The 20,214-nt window shown below is 44.3% G+C and overlaps 5 protein-coding genes across 10 annotated transcripts; 3 read left to right on the forward strand and 2 right to left on the reverse strand.

Moving 5' to 3' along the window:
• The first annotated feature begins 6,338 nt into the window (after positions 1-6,338).
• On the forward strand, positions 6,339-7,879 carry LOC6552609. Its single transcript, XM_001979853.3, has 2 exons — positions 6,339-6,568; positions 7,344-7,879. Exons 1-2 carry the CDS (start codon positions 6,560-6,562, stop codon positions 7,788-7,790), a joined length of 456 nt encoding a protein of 151 aa, XP_001979889.1. The 5' UTR covers positions 6,339-6,559; the 3' UTR covers positions 7,791-7,879.
• A 968-nt stretch (positions 7,880-8,847) lies between these two features.
• Positions 8,848-12,901, reverse strand: LOC6552608 (DNA-directed RNA polymerase II subunit RPB2). The gene is made up of 4 exons (XM_001979852.3): positions 12,706-12,901; positions 10,414-12,582; positions 9,408-10,342; positions 8,848-9,347 (listed from the first exon to the last, which is right to left on the reverse strand). The coding sequence occupies exons 1-4, from the start codon at positions 12,725-12,727 to the stop codon at positions 8,943-8,945; spliced, it is 3,531 nt and encodes a 1,176-aa protein (XP_001979888.1). The 5' UTR covers positions 12,728-12,901; the 3' UTR covers positions 8,848-8,942.
• A 205-nt stretch (positions 12,902-13,106) lies between these two features.
• Positions 13,107-14,503, forward strand: LOC6552607 (RPII140-upstream gene protein). The gene is made up of 4 exons (XM_001979851.3): positions 13,107-13,359; positions 13,422-13,587; positions 13,649-13,737; positions 13,798-14,503. Exons 1-4 carry the CDS (start codon positions 13,187-13,189, stop codon positions 14,153-14,155), a joined length of 786 nt encoding a protein of 261 aa, XP_001979887.1. The 5' UTR covers positions 13,107-13,186; the 3' UTR covers positions 14,156-14,503.
• Positions 14,188-16,074, reverse strand: LOC6552606 (twinfilin). The gene is made up of 4 exons (XM_001979850.3): positions 15,970-16,074; positions 15,833-15,910; positions 14,959-15,734; positions 14,188-14,631 (listed from the first exon to the last, which is right to left on the reverse strand). Exons 1-4 carry the CDS (start codon positions 15,992-15,994, stop codon positions 14,479-14,481), a joined length of 1,032 nt encoding a protein of 343 aa, XP_001979886.1. The 5' UTR covers positions 15,995-16,074; the 3' UTR covers positions 14,188-14,478.
• Positions 16,075-16,280: 206 nt separating this feature from the next.
• Positions 16,281-19,531, forward strand: LOC6552697 (abl interactor 2). Of its 6 annotated transcripts, none has more exons than XM_015154725.2 (7): positions 16,281-16,459; positions 16,625-16,991; positions 17,308-17,930; positions 17,992-18,082; positions 18,155-18,166; positions 18,325-18,512; positions 18,569-19,531. In XM_015154725.2, exons 2-7 carry the CDS (start codon positions 16,636-16,638, stop codon positions 18,730-18,732), a joined length of 1,434 nt encoding a protein of 477 aa, XP_015010211.1. In that variant the 5' UTR covers positions 16,281-16,459; positions 16,625-16,635; the 3' UTR covers positions 18,733-19,531. The 6 variants fall into 6 exon arrangements, with proteins under 6 accessions (XP_015010211.1, XP_015010209.1, XP_001979885.1 ...); XM_015154723.2 differs by having other exon boundaries at positions 17,995-18,082; XM_001979849.3 differs by lacking the exon at positions 18,155-18,166.
• Positions 19,532-20,214: the final 683 nt, after the last annotated feature.

Consider the following 20,214-nt stretch of genomic DNA (forward strand, 5'->3'; position numbering starts at 1 on the left):
GCGATTGTTGTGGTCATGTCAGTGATTCAATTATTTCACTTTTGGCAACAACTTTTGCAGAAGCCAGCCCTATCACTGCCAATTAAATACACGAATCAAATGAAATGCAACTATCTGCCAGCCAATTAAACCATTTGGAAGCAAATATCACTCATTCGTACAGTGTGCACCCATAACAAGTTTAACCGAATTAGGAGTACAACTTTGAAAAGTGAAATAGCCCTGGCGTAAGATGAAATTCAGTTCCCTCCTCTTTGACAGAAATTTGGCAGAATTTGGCAGAATTTCCTTTTACTGCCGGCTGCTGATGTCCGAAATCAATTCAAACGGAGACTCAATCAAACATTTCCCATTCGCATTCCGGTTCGGTGCTCCGCACCCTCTTCCTTGAGCATTTTGCCTGTGTCCTGGGCCCTGCCAAAAATGCCAATGCCAATGCCATTTTCCGTTCGCCAATCACACAGCTTTTTCTTTTTGGCCATTGCTGCCCCTTTTCTAGTTGGCTGCTGTGTGCAGTTTATTTTGCAATCAAATTGTTTTTATCACATCCGCACAACTAAACTGTAAACATTTGCAAGCAACACTCTTGCCAGTTCCGGCGCCCAAAAAAAGAGCTACCCTCTAAATCTGAAAATATCTGAAAAATGGGAACATATGGGGGAATGCAAATACTCGTAGTATGTGAGGATGGAAATCAGGGACGGATTAGGTTTACTGAGTCCTTAATGAACAAGAATATGTTTTATTTAACTAATGCAACGATTGCATTCAAAGCATATTCCATCCATCAGCAAGTGCATACTAAAATATTAATTTAATGGTATTATAATCAATATGACCACCATATTAAAACGACGATCATTGTTTTCATGATAATTAAGACTTCATGCAGAGAATGCTTAAAATACAAGTTTATTAAAACGTTAATTCGAAATTCATTAAATGTGATACAGAATTGTTCTGCAATATGCTTTTCCATTAAAAATTCCCAAATTTTCACCAAATCCCCCTCCGAACATGCAAAGCAGAAAAGCTAGGAAAAATGGAAAAGTATGCTATCGAAAAAAGAATAAACAAGCGAAACTGCAAGGAAAATTAGAAAAAAGTTAGCATGCGAGGATCCAGCTGTTTGTGGATTTTGTGGGGGAATAGAGCGGAAAAATGTTTCGGCGAAGGAAAAAGAAATTTGCAATCAAAGTTGAGAGATTTTGCTTCGATTTTTTGTGCTTGTTGGCCGTTGTTTGGCTGCTGCTGCTGCTGCCGCTGCTGTTGCTGGTTTTTAGCCACATTTAACTTGGCTTTTGGGGGAAGCGCGTCGGAAAATTGAAAATCAAACTGACGGCGAAAATCAATTAATGTCCAGCTGAAAAGCGCTCGACAAACTGTTCCTCGACTCGGCTAATTGTTGGCTAAAAGTTTTGTAAAGGGAAGAAAATCCCATTTATTGTACGATACTTTTCATTACTCCAATGAACTCAAATTCATGAAATTTTCAATCGCCCTCCATTTGGCAGTAAGCTGCTTAAATGCGCCTTTGATCCAATGGGAACCGAGAACTGGGAGCTCCCAGCTAGGAACCCTGACCCCAATCCCCCCATTCCAATCCGCGTTGGCTTTTTGGCCACTGGTAGGCAATTTTTGGACGGCCACGTGATGAGCATCGAAAGCATATTCAAATCCAGTGACAAACCGGCGGAGAATATCCGTAGAGCGGGATTTTCGGGGCAGTCATGCACACTGGACTCTGGCTGTGGAGTTGGTGAAGCATGGACAATTTAACAAACCTATTTATTTATGAAAGCCAAAGTGCATTTCGATTGTCAGACATGGCCAAGATGTGACCGAAATTCAATTGAATTTCTCAAATAAGCCATTTGCAGGAGCAGTCACGTGTATTCCAGGCCCGACCTGAGTCAACAACAATGGAATTAAGTCAAACAAATTGTCAAACTGCCGAGCAAATTACTGGGCAGTGCGGTGAAAATAAGAGACTACCTTTTTAATGCCAGACATTGCTTTATTTCGGAGAAAGAATATTTGTTAAATATTTGCACAGCAGCAGTATTCGTTTGAGCACTTGTTTCCGCTTGTTGTTTGAGCACTAAGGTTTCTACCTAGTAGTTTTTAAAATGTTATGATAATGGATGCATGTACATTGAAACAGAAAACCAAACTTTAGTTTAAGGAATTACCATTAATGGGGCTGAAAAACGGGATAAAACAGCAAAGTCAAGCAAGGTTTCTGCTTAATACTTGGTAATATCAGATGCCTAATATCAGATAATCGCACTTGCAACTACTATTTCTGCTATTTCGAATTCATGTGGTTTCTCCGCCGAATTTCCCGCATTCTACGAACACTTGATGGTTTCGCAATTTTTCAATTAGTGCCAGCACGCCCAAATCCAGCTGTGATTTTTAGCTTTGATTCGCAAACTGTGTCAGCCACGCCCCAACGAGGCTGCCACGCCCTCGCCGCAAAAATATGAATGCAACATGGGTGAAAAGGGAAAAGTATATACCAGGTAACAGGTAACAGGCAGGTAGGTTAATAACCGGCATGCCACGAAAAATTAATGGCAAGCCATTTAGCCAAGTTTTTTTTGGTCGCCGCCACGCGACCGCCAAAGGGAAGTCCCGACCAAAAGAAGCTTGGGGTGCAAATTATGCAACAGACAGGACACAGCGGCGGAAGTGGGGGCATAGGTGCAGGGGGCACAGGGGAAACTCTGTAAATGCGAATAAAAACTTTAACTTAATTTGCGGCCGGGAACAGGTGGAAAAGTATCCACAGGCACAGGGGGAGCGAAAATACCAGAGACTGGCAATTTAATTAACGGAGCCAGTTAAACATTCAAGCACTGACACTAAGTCCGCCCCTCACTCTCCCCACACCCCTACACCCCACGTACCCCACCCACGTTCAAGGTCCTTGGCCCCGGCACACACCGAATGCGACCCACGAGGACCTCTTGCAACCCTTGTTCGAATAAAAGTGCTCCGCTCAAGTGGCGCACGCAAAATAACTTAAAAGCCGCAAAGTGGCTGGCAAAAACTATTTAAGTTTATGCGATAACAACAATAAAGGGACAGGCCTCATACCATCCGGCAGTTCTGCCCGATTCAGAGCTGTCTGCTTGGATAGGAAACTTTAGCTACTTGTTTAGACAAACAAAATGAAAAGATATAAAACTAGTGTCTTAAATGTAGTTTACAAAGATTAGATTTTAGAGGCATCTTAACAACTGAAAAATTTTAATAATATTTAATATTACAATTCATTGATTTAATAATATATTAAAGCAAGGAAAAAATGGTACAAAAAACCTTGGTCTAGATATAATAGCATTCCTATAAGCGTGATATATTTTAAAATATAGTTATATAGTTTCTTGCTCTTCCTAAACTCAGTTCATTTTCAAGGATTATTTTGCGTATATGGGTGTATTCTGTCCTTATTTCGCTATTTTAATAGTGTTTGTTGGATTATTTTATACGTAGCATGCACTATTCAAGAACCAGCTCCAAAAACGGTTGGTTATTCCTAGTCACCACTGGATTCCCGCTCCGTTCGTTACTCCTTAATGTCCTAGGTGAGTGTGCGGCATACTTTGGGGCGCGGGTCCTTTTGGCTGTGTGCGTAGGTGCGTGCGTGTGAGGTGCTGGAGTGTGGGTGCAGTTATGTAATTATGGTAATTAAAAACGCGCTGCAAACGCCGTTTGTCTTGTCATCGTATTTCATAGTAAAGCACCTTTTGGCACTTGGTATTTGCACAAAGCCAAAGACGGAACTGGCACATTTACATGAATAATGATAGCAACACACTCGCAGGCATCCTTGATTCCCCACCGAATTATGATTATTTCGTTATAAACTGTGTTTCGTCCCGCCAAACCAAAACCCTTCAGCTCTTATCAATTAACAATGCTAATGAGGCCCGAATGGGAGGGGAAATTGTGCGAAAAAGTGAACAATCCAATGGCAAAAGGTGTTGAATGTGAATATCCGCTTAAATCTGGCCACTGGGATTACCATGGAGCGCTTTAACGCAAATCAAAATAATTCACAACGATAAAAGCAGACGCTGTATGAAAAAAAGCATATGGATTATTTATTTTCTGCGGAATATTTAACGTACAATGGGTTCAATGGTTGGCAGTAAATAACGTGGGGCGATTAATATTCAGGATGCAGTTTATTGAGATTTAATGAGGACAAGCTGCAGAAGAAAATTGTACAGATATTATGGGTGAAAAATCACAGTTAGATCACAAAGCGCTTTAAATTGTTTTAAATAATTAGTTGAAATGCGGCAATAAATTGGATTTATGTACTAAAACCATTCACTTGCTCTTATTTTTTGTGACTTCTTTGCTACATTTTATTTTATCAACATTGTGATATAATCGAACACGAACAACAATAACTTGCATAATAGATTGGCGACAAAATAGCAAATGAGGGGAGATGGGAAATATAGCGAAAATATTGAATAATTCCATAAACTTTACTGCTTCCCCATTCGCAGCTTTGAATTATATAATATGTTGCAAAAATACACAATTAAATAGGAATAATAAAAAGACGCATGAACAAGTAACAATCAGCAATCATAGAACGAAATCGTATTAAAATATTAGCAAAAACTGGTTGGAATCATCTACATTGTATGGATTTTATTCAATCAACTTTTTGCCAATTTTTAAATAAAACTGAGAGCTGTGCGAACATTTACAATGGTCTATTCGTTGGCTTTATTCCCATTTGCATGCAGTGTGCCCAATTAAATTGCTTTCATTGTTTGTAGTTACAGATTAACCTTTGTAAATACTAACTAGGAAGCAGCCCATCGGTTTTGGCCAGACCCATAAACCACAATTTGTGGCTAATGCTGGCGCCACAAAAAACTTCGATGCCGACACCTCTGAAATCGAAAAGCTTTCCCTTTTTTTATGCGCAGGTTTGCGCAAACAGTAGCGCTATGAAAACAAAAACAAACACCCAATAGATTGAGCTGCCCAACTGCCCAGCATAAGTACATCAGTATATATTCCACCTTTCACACGACTCCAGGTGAGCATGCGAATGAGCTCATTAAAGGCAGACGCTTCTTGGCCAACAAGAATCGAGCCGAAAGCGAAAACAAGTCCGAAACGAAAGCCCCAAAATCGAATATGCAAAGTGCGGAAAAGGGGGCTAGAGATGCGATGCAATTAATCAGTCACGTTTCTCAATTGGAGTTCCGGCGAAATCGGACGACAACTGTTTCGATGTACCAAACAATGTATAAGTTATAAGGCATGTGATTATTTGCGCTTCACTTGGCGTTTATTTGTTTTCTTTCCGTTACCTTTTCGGCCATAATTTCACATTTAAAGCGATTAAATTTCGTTTTTGGCCTTGTGCTGCTAGCCCTCGACTCAATTACGTCTGCTTATTTATTTAACTCTATTTCTGCACCGGGCTGTAATTGATTTTCAACCGCGGATCCACGGTGCGTATAATTGATATGCCAGCAATCACAGATGAAGAACCCTCGACAAACATGTATTTAACTAGAAATTTCTGTTATTATTGTTAGCCTCAACTGCAAATAGACAAAACGTAAACATCCCGCAAGTGTGCAAAACTCTTTGCTAAGCTCAAGGCAGCGCAAATATTTATTCGCTAATTAAGCATTTCTACGTGTCTAAATTTATTCCTGCCATTTAGGTGATTTTTTCCATTTACCTGGCTTCCCATTCAGCGGCGGCTATAATAATAAATTTGACATCACTACTGGCGGCGAGCATAGAATTACCACCAGATAAACGCAAATGTAAGCAGCTGGAAATTAGTCTTGAGCTCATCAAACGCCGCTGGCTCATAACATTGACCCTATCGACACTCCGACCTAGTGATCAATTAGTAGCACAAATATTGAATGATCCGCCCCCCGACCTTCCGCATCCGTTAACCCATTGACGATCTATGGGCGGAAATTTAAATGGCATGGTGAGCATGTAGATAGATTATGGATTTTAGACTAATACCTCTCTAGAAGTACCTTTCCTTTTTAGAAAAATATAGGAGATTATATATTAATATGATTTAAACATTTTCTTCCTTCAGTTCGTATTCAAATGAAAAAATGTGTGTATCTTAATTTAGGAGATCTTTCTGCTGCAGTTAATGAGTGTTAAGCCAGACATCTGTTTTTATGGGCCCACCGTTTGCAATTCGTTGACAGCTGGGAGCTGCGCCGTTTCTGCTGCTTTTTCCTCATCCAGCTCGGGCCTTCTTTTTGTGTTAACACATTTTTTACTGCGCTTCAGCTTCTGCCGGCGGCTTCGTCGGGCGGTAAATGAAGTTAACTTGGCCTTGTCGCACGCCAGTCTGCTTCTGACATTCGCGCGCCGCGCTCGATCGCCGCTTAAACGTCTGTGATACTCCGTTGGCTCTGCTGTTGGCCAAAAAGGGCAATACCAAAGAGGCTTAGGTGCAAAAATAAATATATATATCATATATATTTTTTCGATTTTCGTGGAGCGAACTTGAGCTGGGATTTTAGCGAACGCAATGAAAACGGTAACTCAAACACAAGAACCAACTCAAAAGTATAAAGTCACTGTGGCCGCTTTTGGCCAAATATCAAATGGTGTTTTGACTGGAACCAATTCTGGTTGGGCACAATGCTCAATTAATTTGCCGCGTTTTGTAGATCGATTAGATATGCAAATAGCCGTGATAGAACAAATCTGTCAATGCTATAAATCATTTACACTCGAAACGAAAAGTGGATGTGATAAAATACATATGTTGGTGCTCAAGATTATCAGATTATTATTATGAATTTCTCATTTATCTAATCTTTGATTGGTCTTTCTTATTAAATCAAAATCAACGTGATAAATTAGCCTTATTAGATGAAATTACTATTATGTTGATTCAATGTATATTGCAGGTCTTGTGTTATATATTTTATAATTTTATTAAACAGCTTTTTACAGCATGTATATTTAAAATATTAGAAATATATATGCTACTTCATTTTTGAATTGCTTTACGTTGCAGCTGGTCTAGCCATGATTTATGTTATTTATTGATTGAGTTTTCCTTAAAATGGTCCGAAGTAAAGCCATAAATCCCTTGTAGGAAAAGCACCGCAAGGCCCCATAAATTTTAACTAATTGCCAGGAACGTGTTTAGACCGTGTTTAATTATTTTAAAAAGGCCACTACAAAACTGGTTTAAGCCTGGTTGTCATGTATTTTATACGGAAGCGTTTTAATTTAAAAGTATTTTACAAGAAATTATATTTTCCAAATAATATAATAAAGTAAGCTAACTTACTGCATTTCAGATAAGCCACACGATCGGCTTCCTACTGCTGGCAGCTTACCTTCCTTGCAAGTCCTGGGCAGCACCTGCCCTCCACTTCAGTGACCCAGAGCCAGATGAACTGGAGGCCTATCCCACGTCGCCCAGCGAGGTGTTGCCCATACAACCAGTGCTGATTTATCCGAAGCCACTTGAGAATCTCTACCAGGCGCGAACCTTAGCAGGACGAAATGACGACCAGGACATCATCTTCGTGAAGCTGCTGCAGGACAAATCCCTTGGCTATCGGCCCAAGCAGCAACGTCTCATCATGGAGGAAGCAAAGCCCTCGCAGCGAAAGAATCTGGGTCTGAAGGACATATTCTATGTGAAGGCGCTCACCAACGGACGATTCAGCCACGAGCGACTGAAGGTTTACCGGGTGCCCGAGTTCTACGCCATCAGTGTTTTCAGCAACGGTGATAAATGAGCAGATAAATGAGCATGAGCAGGTGCTGGCGATAAAAAGGAGTAATATAAGTTATTTTTAAGATGCTATAAATAAATACCTCAGGAGTGCCCAAGTGGAGTGTTTCACTGCGATTTTTTGTTGCTCTGAACTCTCTTATCGCGGCGCCACTTCGCGTTCGCGGATTTACACGCAATTTCAATTACTCATAAGCCGGGCTCAGGCGGGCTGACTGATGGGTGTCAGCATGGTCTTGGCCATCAGCCCCAACATTGGTATCAACATTGGCAGCGACACGGGTTCGGTTGGGCCGATGCTGCTCCGCTCGTTCCGTCGGAGCCACGTCAAGTGGCAATTAATAACTGTCAGTCGATTGGCGGCTGTGGCTCCATCTCCACCTTCTCCAACTGCTCACAATCCACATCCGACAACAAAGAACTAATCCCTTTTGTCACTGGGCGTCACAGACCGCGGGCCAAAGCATTACGTCAAAATCAAAGAAGGCAACAAAAGCACAACAAAAAAATAAATGGAAATGGAAAGGCTTTCTACATAAAAAGCCGAATTTAGGATACGCTTAGGGCGGATGTACTTTCCGGGCTAATGGACTTTGTTGGGGATTATCAAAGAAAAATTGGAGCAAATAAGGATTCAGTACCCAGAATGCAGATTATTTGATGTCCTAAAACGTACGAGCATGGCCGACTAAGTTAATACCCAACACACACAAATTACATCAAGATAATCAATACGAGTCGCAGTTACTAATTATAGTGCTATCAACGAGCTAATCAATGTTAATGCTTAGCTAAACTTATAAGTGATACTAAATCCGATAATAGGGTTACTAAGGTCAAGCCATTCACACAAACCTGTTGGATCCAAGCGCCCTCTCCAAAAAGTTAGTGAGCAAAGAAACTTATTACAAATAAGCAAATAAATCACATTCCACTAACAGCTCTCGAACCCGTGCAGACTTTCGCCCAAAAGCGCTTGTGGCACGTTCGTCTCTAAAAATTCGCAGCAGGTACTCGCTCCAATTCCGGGAATAATAGAAAATGCCAGACAAAGCACCTGCTTGAGTTGTCACAATTATGGTAATTTAATAATTAACTGCTAACACTTAGCTTAGGGCTATTATGTGGTCTGGACGCGGATTAGTTGACCGTCTGATTAGTTGACCATCAGGCGCGGCGCAATGTTCATGGACATCAGCTCCTGGAAGAGAAGCTTGGCCGCATACGGGAGTCGCACCTGGGAGATCTGCGTCTTGTTTTTGCAGCCCTTGCACTCAAATGTATTATTGCGGAGGTTGGCAATGGCAATCAACCCGCAGAAGTTGCAGATGTGCACGCGGTACGGATCGGAAACCTCGAATAGACGTTCTCGCAGGAACTGAGCGGCGCCGTGGGAGATTTGGCAATCACGCTCCATCTCTCCGAAACGCAAGCCACCATCACGAGCACGACCCTCCATAGGCTGGCGCACCAGGATCTGGACGGGACCACGAGCACGAGAGTGGATCTTGTCGTCCACCATGTGCTTAAGACGCTGGTAGTAGGTGGGTCCCAGGAACACCTATAGTTTAAGGAACTCATTAGTTTAGACTTGTGGCAAGTTGAAAGTGAAACAATTTACCTGAGCATTAATCTTGCGTCCGGTGTGGCCATTGTACATGACCTCATTGCCTCGCAGATGGTAGCCGTACTCCTGCAGGAAGGTGGAGATCTTTTGCACGTTTACGGCATCGTTGAAGGGTGTAGCATCACCGATCTCGCCCTTGTTGGATCCCAGTTTGCCCTGCAGGCACTCGATCAAGTGACCAATTGTCATACGAGAGGGGATAGCGTGAGGGTTAATGATGATATCGGGTGCCAAGCCCTCGCAGGTGAAGGCCATATCCTCTTGGCGGTACTGGATTCCGCACGTTCCCTTTTGCCCGTGACGAGAAGCGAACTTATCGCCGATCTGTGGTATACGCACTGAGCGGACTCGAATCTTGCAGAACTTATAGCCCTCGCTGTTAAGCGTAAGCATCACCTGGTCCACAATACCCGTCTCGGAGTTTCGCAGGAAAGTGGAGGCATCTCGTTTGGAAAAGCGCTTCGTGTTGCTGTCCAGTTCGTCGTCGTTTTCAGGAAGGGTAATGGTCTTGCCAATAACCACATCATCGCCGGATACACGAATTCCAGGGGCGATAATTCCATCATCATCTAGCTTGTCGTAGTGAGCATTCCTCATTCCTTGGCAGGTACCGCGATTAGGCTTCTCGAAGTTCTCTTCCTGATCACCCACCCGTTTATTCTCCGAATCCTTGTAAGACCGGTAGAACACAGAGCGGAAGAAGCCACGCTCCACAGCAGAGGCATTCAGAATAACAGAATCCTCCTGGTTGTAACCAGTGTAGCATAGAATAGCCACGATTGAATTGATGCCAGCTGGTAGTTCTCGGAAACGCAGGTACTCCATGGAACGTGTGGTCACAAGCGGCTTCATTGGATAGTACAGTACGTGGGCTAGTGTGTCCATACGCACATGGAAGTTGGTTATATACACTCCCATAGCTTGCTTACCTAAGAGATGACAAATAAGTTAAAAATCTATTAGTATTTCATGCAATTCAAATGAATACCCATGAACTTACCCATAGCGCTTTGATAGGTGTTACGCGGACTCTGATTGTGATCGGGGAAGGGAATAATGGACGCGCACACGCCCAGGATCATGGCTGGATGAATCTCGCAATGCGTGTATGTGGTACAGTAGGCATAATCCTTGTCCTGTTTTAGATCGTAGGGTGACATAGCGATCATGACCGTTTCCTCCTCAAGGGTATCAATGTACTCCACTACTCCAGAGGCCACCAGGACTTGCCAGCTGTAGTTGTTGTAGTCTCGCTCCTTTAACATCTCTACGTGAGTCTTTTTTAGCAGCAGCGATCCGTTTTCCACGATGAGAAGAGGCCGACAAATGCGACCAGCATCTGTATAGATTCGGATCTCACGATCTCGAATGTCTCGAATCATAGACACTTCCGATACGATGATGTCCATCTGGCGACGCAGCTTACGAAGGGTTGCCATCAGCTGCTCAGGATCACGATGTATGCCGACCCAGCAGCCATTCACAAAGATCTTTGTAGCATCAGCGATGGCAGAGGGAGCAATTTCCTCCAGGTTTTCCATAGACCACTCCTCCAAGAACTCCAGAATGGGAGAAGGTTGTGATCCGACAGAAATGTAGGCCATGAGGGCCAGGTTCTTCACCAGACCGACAGCTGCTCCCTCAGGAGTTTCAGCGGGACACAGCATACCCCACAAAGTATTGTGCAACTGACGAGGTTTGGCCAGTTTGCCATCTCTACCAATAGGCGAATTGACACGCCGCAAATGGGAAAGTGTGGAGGCGAAGGTCAAACGATTCAACACCTGGGAGACACCGGCTCTGGCCTGATGCGCCTTCTTTTGGTCGCCCCAGTTGCCAGTGGCCAAGGAGTATCGTAGACCATCCGTAATAATGTTCGTCTTGATAGCCAGCTCAAGGTTGAAGTCCTTTCCGCGATCGATGAACTTCTGTGTGTACATGCGCACCTCTTTCATCAGGTTTTTAAACAACCCACGGAAGAGGAAGGCCAGGAGGGGCCCAGCCAGATCAAGACGCTTGTTTCCATAGTGATCTCGATCATCGAGCTCTCTTCTGCCCAAAGAGGCTAAGAGCAGACGGTGAACCATGTAGCCCAGGAAGTAAGCCTTTTTGGTCTCACAGAAGTCGGAGACTCCCACATGGGGCAGCATTTCCTTCTGCAGGATTTCCTTGGCGTACTTGATACGCTTGTCTTTTGTGACTCCGGGACGAGCGCCTCTGGCTCCAATAAAGTTTAAGGCAACGTTCTGCTCCTGGACCACGAATGCCTCGTCCAGAGAAGGTTTAACCATTTCCATCATCTCGGGATCGTCAAAGTCGTATATGATGTGCTCCAGAATATCGCGATCGGCCACGAAGCCCAAGGCTCGAAACACAATCATAATGGGTATCTCCTGTTTTATGTACGGTAAGATGGCAATAATCCTCTGTCCAATGGCAGACTTTTTGATGTTTTGCGATCCTCTTGCCATCATGTTCACCCACAGAGTAGACGTGGGTCGGGAACTGTGCTCCAAACATGACCGAATCTCAGTCTTAAAGGCATATTTGCCATCCTTCATGCTGAACACGTACACTGTGTTGGTGGCCATTTTCTCTTGGGCAATTAGCACCTTCTCCGAGCCGTTAATGATGAAGTAGCCGCCGGGATCCAACGGGCACTCGTTTAGCTCCGTAAGATCACGATCCGTAAGCTGTGATAGCAAACAGTACGTTGATCTCAACATGATAGGAATCTTGCCTATGAAAGTCTTTTGATGCTGCGTTTCCACGGGATCCAAACCCTCAACATTCTTGGTTTTCGTGATGTCCACGTAGAGAGGAGCGGAGTAAGTAAGATTTCGCAGGCGAGCCTCATTCGGCATCATGGGACTGGGTGAACCATCCTTTTCCCAATGCGTTGGCTTGGAGAGGTAGATTTGCTCGAATTTCAGAGAGAATCTGGGCGGGGTTTCCACCTCTCCGGATGTGTGCTGCGCCTCCGCCTGCAGCTCGATTGCCGGGGAGTCCTCCACAATGCGCTGCACCGACATCTGAATGAACTCATCAAAACTGTCCAGTTGCTGCCGCACCAAACCCTTCTCGTCGAAGTAAGCGTTTATCACGATCCAGCAGGCCTCCTGCCACAGCTCGTGGGAGATCTCCTCGGCATTCTCCTCCTCGTACAGCTCTGCAGATGCAAGGACTATTGTAATTCATTGCTAATAATACGGAGCCCTAGCGCTCCAGCCGCCATGTTCATTTTTGCTCATGCCAACGTGCATGCACACATTTTGCAATTCATTTCACTCACCTTCCTCGTTGTCGTACATCATGATTTCAGTTTCCCAAAGTGCAGAAGCACTTTACACGTGCATGCAAATATCAATAAATTGGGTTTGCAAGGAATTAAATCGTAAAAATGCAGAAAATTTCACAACAAATGTTTGCCGACAACGCGTTTGGCGGCGTTGTGCTGTGTTGGTAAACGGCAATAGGAAAACATAAGGTGCAGTGCATAAAATTATAGCACAAAATTGTAAATACAATATAATTGTTTTCGGTAACCACTTAAATTTAATAGTGTGAGAAATGGTATGAAAAACGAAATTATTGTGCACCTTAATTATAATAATAATATAATTTTATAATTAACAAACCTATTCCAATTGAACACAACAAGAACGTGAGTTAGGCAACACCAAAAACAAGAACACTTTTCAACACTAACACACCGGCAAACAGCTGAGTTTGTTGTTCTCGTTTTATTTGGTTATTCAACAACGCGTTTAAAAATGAATTTTCTGTGGAAAGGCCGTCGGTTTCTGATCGCAGGTATCCTGCCAACATTTGACGGCAGCTCAGACGACATAATCGACAAGGAAAGCAAAACTTACAAGGCCTTCCTGGCCAGTAAACCACCAGAGGAAACGGGACTGGAGCGCCTCAAGCAAATGTTTACAATCGAGTAGGAAAACTATTAATTCCACATATACCAAGATCTACTGATGTGCTTTCACATTTTAACAGCGAGTTTGGCAGCATATCGTCCGAACTTAACTCTGTTTACCAGGCTGGCTTCCTGGGATTCCTCGTTGGAGCAATTTACGGCGGAGTTACACAATCGCGCGTGGGCTACATGAATTTCATGGAGAACAACGAAGCCACAGCATTTAAATCGCACTTTGATGCCAAGGTAGGTATCCCCTTGCTATTTTTTAAGTATGTTGTAAACGAATTCCCAATTATATTTACAGAAAAAGCTGCAAGATCAATTCACAGTCAACTTCGCCAAAGGCGGTTTCAAATGGGGCTGGCGAGTGGGACTTTTTACCACATCCTACCTGTAAGTTCAGCAACGCAAAGTCAAATGTATATCCTCTGAATTCCAATGTGTCCTTCATAGCGGCATCATCACCTGCATTTCGGTGTACCGTGGAAAGTCCTCAATTTATGAGTACTTGGCCGCTGGTTCCATCACCGGCTCACTTTACAAAATGAATCTTGGTCTGCGGGGCATGGCGGCAGGTGGAATCATTGGAGGTTTCTTGGGCGGCGTGGGTGGTGTAACGTCCCTGCTGCTGATGAAGGCATCCGGGACTTCGATGGAGGAGGTTCGCTACTGGCAGTACAAATGGCGACTCGATCGCGACGAGAACATTCAACTGGCGTTCAAAAAACTGACAGAGGATGAAACCCCAGAACTTTTCAAGGTCCACGACGAAAAAACAGCCGAACAGGTATCGCTGGACTCGATCAAGTGAGTCGCGTCTGCTTAAAGTAGCACAAGTGTAAACTTAGTTGAGTTTTTTAATTTAAATAAATTGCAAATATGTCCATCTAAAGTTACATAGACAAGAATACATATAAGGAAGCCCACTTTGGCTACTGCTATGCGATGTTTCAGTTGATGCCTAGTGCCTCTAAAGATATCATCTGGCGTACGGACACATATAGACACAGGACGACAGATAGACACAACACAAAAGAAATGAACGTTTGGATACAATAAATTAAATGCTCTGCTAGGAAACAGTACGTAGAAGGGGGATAAATAGAATTGACTTGGTGGGATCAGGATTCAGACTTAGTCCTCGGCGGTGGGACGCGTGAGGCGCTTGGCGCCCCGGTTTGGTGGCCCCTTGGGCTTGGCAAAAGCCGGTCGGTGTAGAATCTTTTTTGGGTGCAGCTCGTCCTGCAGAAAGGCTTCGGTCAACTCGCTGCCGCTGTCGATTTCCAGCTGAAATATAAAGCGTTGTTAGCCAACATTATTCAAATTTAGTATGATTTAAAATTACTCATAATTATGATGTACACAAAGTAATGGTTTAATTTTAAAGGGTAAACTGAAAAAAATGCATTAATAATGATTACAAATATTTGTAGAGATTTTGAATCATACGTATAGTGAATTTAGCAATTTGAAAACAATAAATCTGAAAATATCAAACCGATTGGTGAAATCAAATGCAATATACACATTGCTTTTGATTTTTATTGCCCTAATCTTTATTACAATCATTTATTACTAATGCAGCCACACCCGCTCGCATTCATATCAACCCACCTTCTTAACAACCTCTACGCCAAGGGCCGCCAGCTCGTCGAGGAAAGGAGCCTTACAGCTCGAGTACATCATGCGTTCGCGCACGGAGCAGGAATATCCAGGCATGGAGTAGACGAACACGTACGATTCGAAATAGTCGCCCTCGTGCGTGTGCCGAAACAGGAAGAGATGGTAGCGTGCATGATCCTCGGGCACTTGCTTTGGCAAATCGGCCAGCTCCACTTTGGCCGCACGCGACACGTGGATTTGCTCCTCCTCCAGATCTATGCGGAACTGAAGGTAATCGTGTTTGCCGCGCACCAGATCCTGAACGGCAGCCACTGTCGCCTCGCTCAGGGGGCAATTGATCCCACCCAGAGTTTGATGCCGCGTGTTTGTATTGATCTCGGTGTGGACCTCTGTCTTTCGCAGCTCCTTCAGTTCCTCCTCCCTGCTGGTCAATGGAGCTGGGGCTGCAAAATCCTGCTTGTGCCGGCGATATCCCTCCAGCGTGCACTCATCTAATGTGGTGGCATGCAGCTCCTCTGTGATGTATGCCGAACCGAACTCCGTTTTCAACGTGGCCTTTGTGGAAGCGTATACCATCTTCTGCCGGATGCTGGCCGTGTCCGGCGTCCAGCTGATCAGCAGCCAACTGTAGCCCAGCGGGATCTTGGCGTCCAGGCGGTACAGAATATAGCAGGGCACATCCTTCTCAAGCAGGGGACCTATCAGCTTGTCGTAGTCGCGCTCCCAGTCCTTCTTCGTCTCCGCCGTGGCGCCGCAACTGAGCTGCTCTGTAATTTGGGGCGGGGTAAGGCCGGGAGCCTCGTTATCAAATCGTATGCCTAGTATATATCGTGTGTATATACGTTTCTGGAGCAAATCCACTCACCATTCTCGATCGAAACTTTTATCACGCGAAATTTGCCATTCTTCGCTTTGCCGAACACCTTGGCCAGCTGCTCGTTGGCTGAAAACACAAACGGTATTGTAAGGATGCGGGTTTGGTGGCTCCCAAAGATAACGAACCTCGGATACCCGTTTGGTGAGACATTTGGACAACAGCTAAAATTAATATTGCCGAAAAAATATATTACTCACAACCAGTATGACCGCAATGCGCGAGTAGCGAAATACTGAAAAATAATATGTACCATTTCTAATTGGGAATCACTTGAGTGCTTCTTTAAATGTGTAAATAAAGTTAATTATTGAGAGAAAAGATTTGATTAAGTAATTTTATTCGAATAACGAAATAAAATGTTTAATCAAGTGCCACATCTAATTTTTTCTCAATATTTTGATACTTTATTTTATGGAACACAATTTCGAAAATAATACCAAAAGTGTCTGCACTGATACAGTGTTGAAAAATACTACAGGCGCCAGTACTTTGCAGCACCGACCAGCGTTCTTTCTTTTTTCACGGAAAATGTAATGGAAAACTGCATTTAACTGCATTTAAAACGTAGCAACCAGCCCGGAAAAGCATTTCTTGTGCAATCGCATAGTCAATAAAGTGAGTGCACGCGAGATTCGCCCGATTAAAACGCTCCAACGATCAACTGGAGCAGCTGGGCGTCGACGTCGACAGAGGCCAGCCCACGCCCCAAATGTTTACGGGCGTGAAAATTGCGGAAAAGCGGGGAATTTAATTGTGTTTTCGTTTCCCGTTCGCCTGCAGCATCCACACCCATGTTGACCGAAACCCCCATGGCCAGTGAAAACATCATGGACGAACTAGCCTCTCTGATACGCACCGAGATCCCCGATGGCCGCCAGAGTCTGCGGGACAGCTACACGAACCTGGAGCGGGTGGCCGACTACTGCGAGGACACCTACTACCGCGCGGAAAACAAGAAGGTAGCCCTGGAGGCCACCAAGAACTACACCACGCAGTCGCTGGCCAGCGTGGCCTACCAGATCAACACGCTCGCCTACAGCTACATGCAGCTTCTCGAGCTCCAGGCCCAGCAGCTCGGCGAGATGGAGTCCCAGATGAACCACATCGCCCAGACGGTGCACATCCACAAGGAGAAGGTGGCCAGGAGGTAAGAACCACCAATTGTAAGCTGCATCGGATGTAAAATAGAAGAGGGTGGAAGAGAAGTCAGTATATGTTCACTAAATTTGCTGTAAGGGATACAAATCCGTGTGTTATTATAGGAATATTGATATATTCAAAGAACAATACAATACAAAACGAACATTTGTGACACATCGGTGATAAGCGCTTCCCATATACGAGCCTTAATAAGGTCATTTGACTGATAAATTTAATCATCTTTCTACATTCTCTTCGTATATTGCCTTTGCGATTCACATTATTTGTATAATTTATTTTGTGTCAACTTTTTAATCGCTCAGAGAGATCGGCGTGCTAACGGCTAACAAGGTGAGCTCGCGCCAGTTTAAGATCGTGGCGCCCATCAATCCGGAGAAGCCGATCAAGTATGTGCGCAAGCCCATCGACTACTCAATGTTGGACGAGATTGGCCACGGCATTAACTCGGCCCAGCACTCACAGGTGCGACAGAAACATCGGGGCTCCAGCCATGGGTCCGTGCAATCCCTATTGCCGCCGTCGGTGGGACCTCCGCCCACCACGAAGCCCCCAACTCCGCCGCAGATGTCGCGGGCTGGAAACACTGGCACCCTGGGCAAGTCGGTGAGCAATACCGGGACACTGGGAAAGAGCTCGCGGGAGTACCGCACTCCGCCTGTGGTCAATCCACCACAGGTGCCATCGCACTACGCTCCCAACTATCCTATTGGTCATCCAAAGCGGATGTCGACGGCATCTTCAACGATGACTACCACCACCACAGGCGGCGGAGCGGCGGGCAATGAACGCGCTGCTGGGTACAGTGCACTTCCGATGCCACCCAGCCAGCAGATAGCCACCCATGTAAACCTGCCCTCAGCGGGCATGATGCAATCGCTGCCGCCACCGCCGCCCACTACGTATGACGATCGGAGCAGCATGCCACGTGAGTTAAATGGATTACTTTGCAATAGTTCAATCCTAACAAACCTGTTTTCAACTCTTAGCAGCACCTCCTTCGCCACTAACGGTGTCGCAACACGAGATGACCGAGCAGAGTCACATTGGCATGCATACATTGGGTCGCAATATCAACAGGTAAGTTCCCGGAAAATGCATCCCCTTCTTTGTGTATATATAACCTCTTTCATGTTCTCTGTGCAAATCCAGGAATCCAAATAGGTAAATTGCATGTTTCTCTCTTTACCAGAGGGTTATACTCAGATAAACATGAAAAGTAGTTTTTTATTAAATTCATATTAGGTTTTCGTAATTGTACTGCGTATAACCCCAAGAAATACACATGTTATCTTCTATATTAATCGAATATTTTTCCAAAGAAATCACTTCAGCTTGAACTTCGCTCGTCCCGGCTCTCAGTCGCCTCCCTTGCCTCCTCCGCCGCCGCCGGAGGATGAGCATCAGGACTTCGGACGACCACGCACATCGACGGGACCGCAGCTGGCGCCCATAGTGCCCGAGGATCAGAATTTACCCGGCTGGGTGCCCAAGAACTTCATTGAGAAGGGTAGGTCAGCTCGAGCAAATAACATTATACCTTACTAAATATTTTAAATATTCCAGTGGTAGCCATATACGACTACTATGCCGACAAGGACGACGAGCTGAGCTTCCAAGAAAGCTCAGTGCTGTACGTGCTCAAGAAAAACGACGACGGCTGGTGGGAGGGCGTCATGGATGGAGTTACCGGTCTGTTTCCGGGCAATTACGTGGAGCCTTGTGTCTAAGCCTCGCCTCTATATTCTAAACATGCCAACCATTACAATAATCTGCATTATCTGGTGTGTTCCAATCCTCCGCTGCTTCTCAAGAGCTCCCAAGATTTCAATTGAGTATCGGGGACATCTGAGGTCAACTGAGGACCGGAACAGACTCAGCTGACAATGACGATAACATTTTGAGCATATTGATAAGGACAATTATACAATTACACACCTACACAAGCACAGCAGGCCAGAGAATGCGAATTCCATTAGCATCGGCCAACCGCATTTAGTCTAATATAAACGAGCACACACACACAGAATCGAGGGGCTAAGGATACCGCTTGCTGCCCAACTAAACCTATTACACTTTAGTAGCCGAAAACGATGCAAGGATGGGAAAGTGAAACCGGGTACCCGTAAATACCTTATGCGATATTCTTAAACTGTTCCACAACCGTAGACGAATTCAGTCCTGCTCCTGCCGCCAATCCAAATACTTTAAATATTTGCTCACAGTTTTATCAAGCGATTTCTGTTTGCCTTGCGCTTTGATATGCCCGGCTATTATACACCAATACTACCCATACCTATGCCCCAGCAATACTGTAGGTTATACAAATTTCAGTTAGCTTTTAATACTTAAGTATTGGCCAGTTGGAACTTTTGTTTATAATTTTACGAACCGCAACGATATCTTTTTTTGCGAACGTTTAGTTAAAATGGAATTGCCAGCAAAGGAATCAAATTAAATTAAACAATACAAGTACACATACGCTCTATATGGTATAAATAATAGCTAATAAAAATTTCAATTACTAAACCTCAAGTCCTTGTTCTATGACCGTGTAATTTGCGTTGACCTTCTCGTGAGGCAAGCCGGATGTCAGTAAAAATCCGTAATTGGGGCAAGGCTCCAAGGCTCTGCGGCCTGCCAAATTCAAATTCGAAATCGTAAATGCAAATTTCCAGTCGTGTGATGGAAGGCTTGAAATATTTGCAAATGCCAACACTCATTGGGGCAATTCAGTCAGTCAATCAATCCATTATAATCGACACTTTGCTCCACAAACCGAATTCAATTCAATGTCTCGTCCCGGGAAACTATTCCGTAACTCGGCTCCGGGTAAATTAATGCTTTCATGGTAATATGTGGAAGTTTTTCCCCATTTGCTAAATTTATTATCAGGCTTCAAGGAGTTGACGTGGCGGAAATGGCAACAAAAAGTGGAGTGCTGGCATGATTTGCATAAAATGTGCTAAATCGTCGCCCTCAAATATACATAACTATGGAAATACCTTTATTTGTGAACAATTATTGGAGTGGACCTGAACCCTGAACAGCTTGGGAGCGGAATCTTTGGCCAACTATTTAACCCACAACTGGCCAGCGCCAGGTGGAACTCGCCAGAAATGTATGCAAAATGGCGCATTAGCATTTCAACAATGCCGTAGTAAAAACGCGGCAGCAACAAAAGTTGACTGTGCCGTGCCAGGAGTCAGAAC

This window comes from Drosophila erecta, unplaced genomic scaffold (genome assembly GCF_003286155.1).
Source record: "Drosophila erecta strain 14021-0224.00,06,07 unplaced genomic scaffold, DereRS2 tig00000000-arrow-pilon, whole genome shotgun sequence".
Lineage (NCBI taxonomy): Eukaryota > Metazoa > Arthropoda > Insecta > Diptera > Drosophilidae > Drosophila > Drosophila erecta.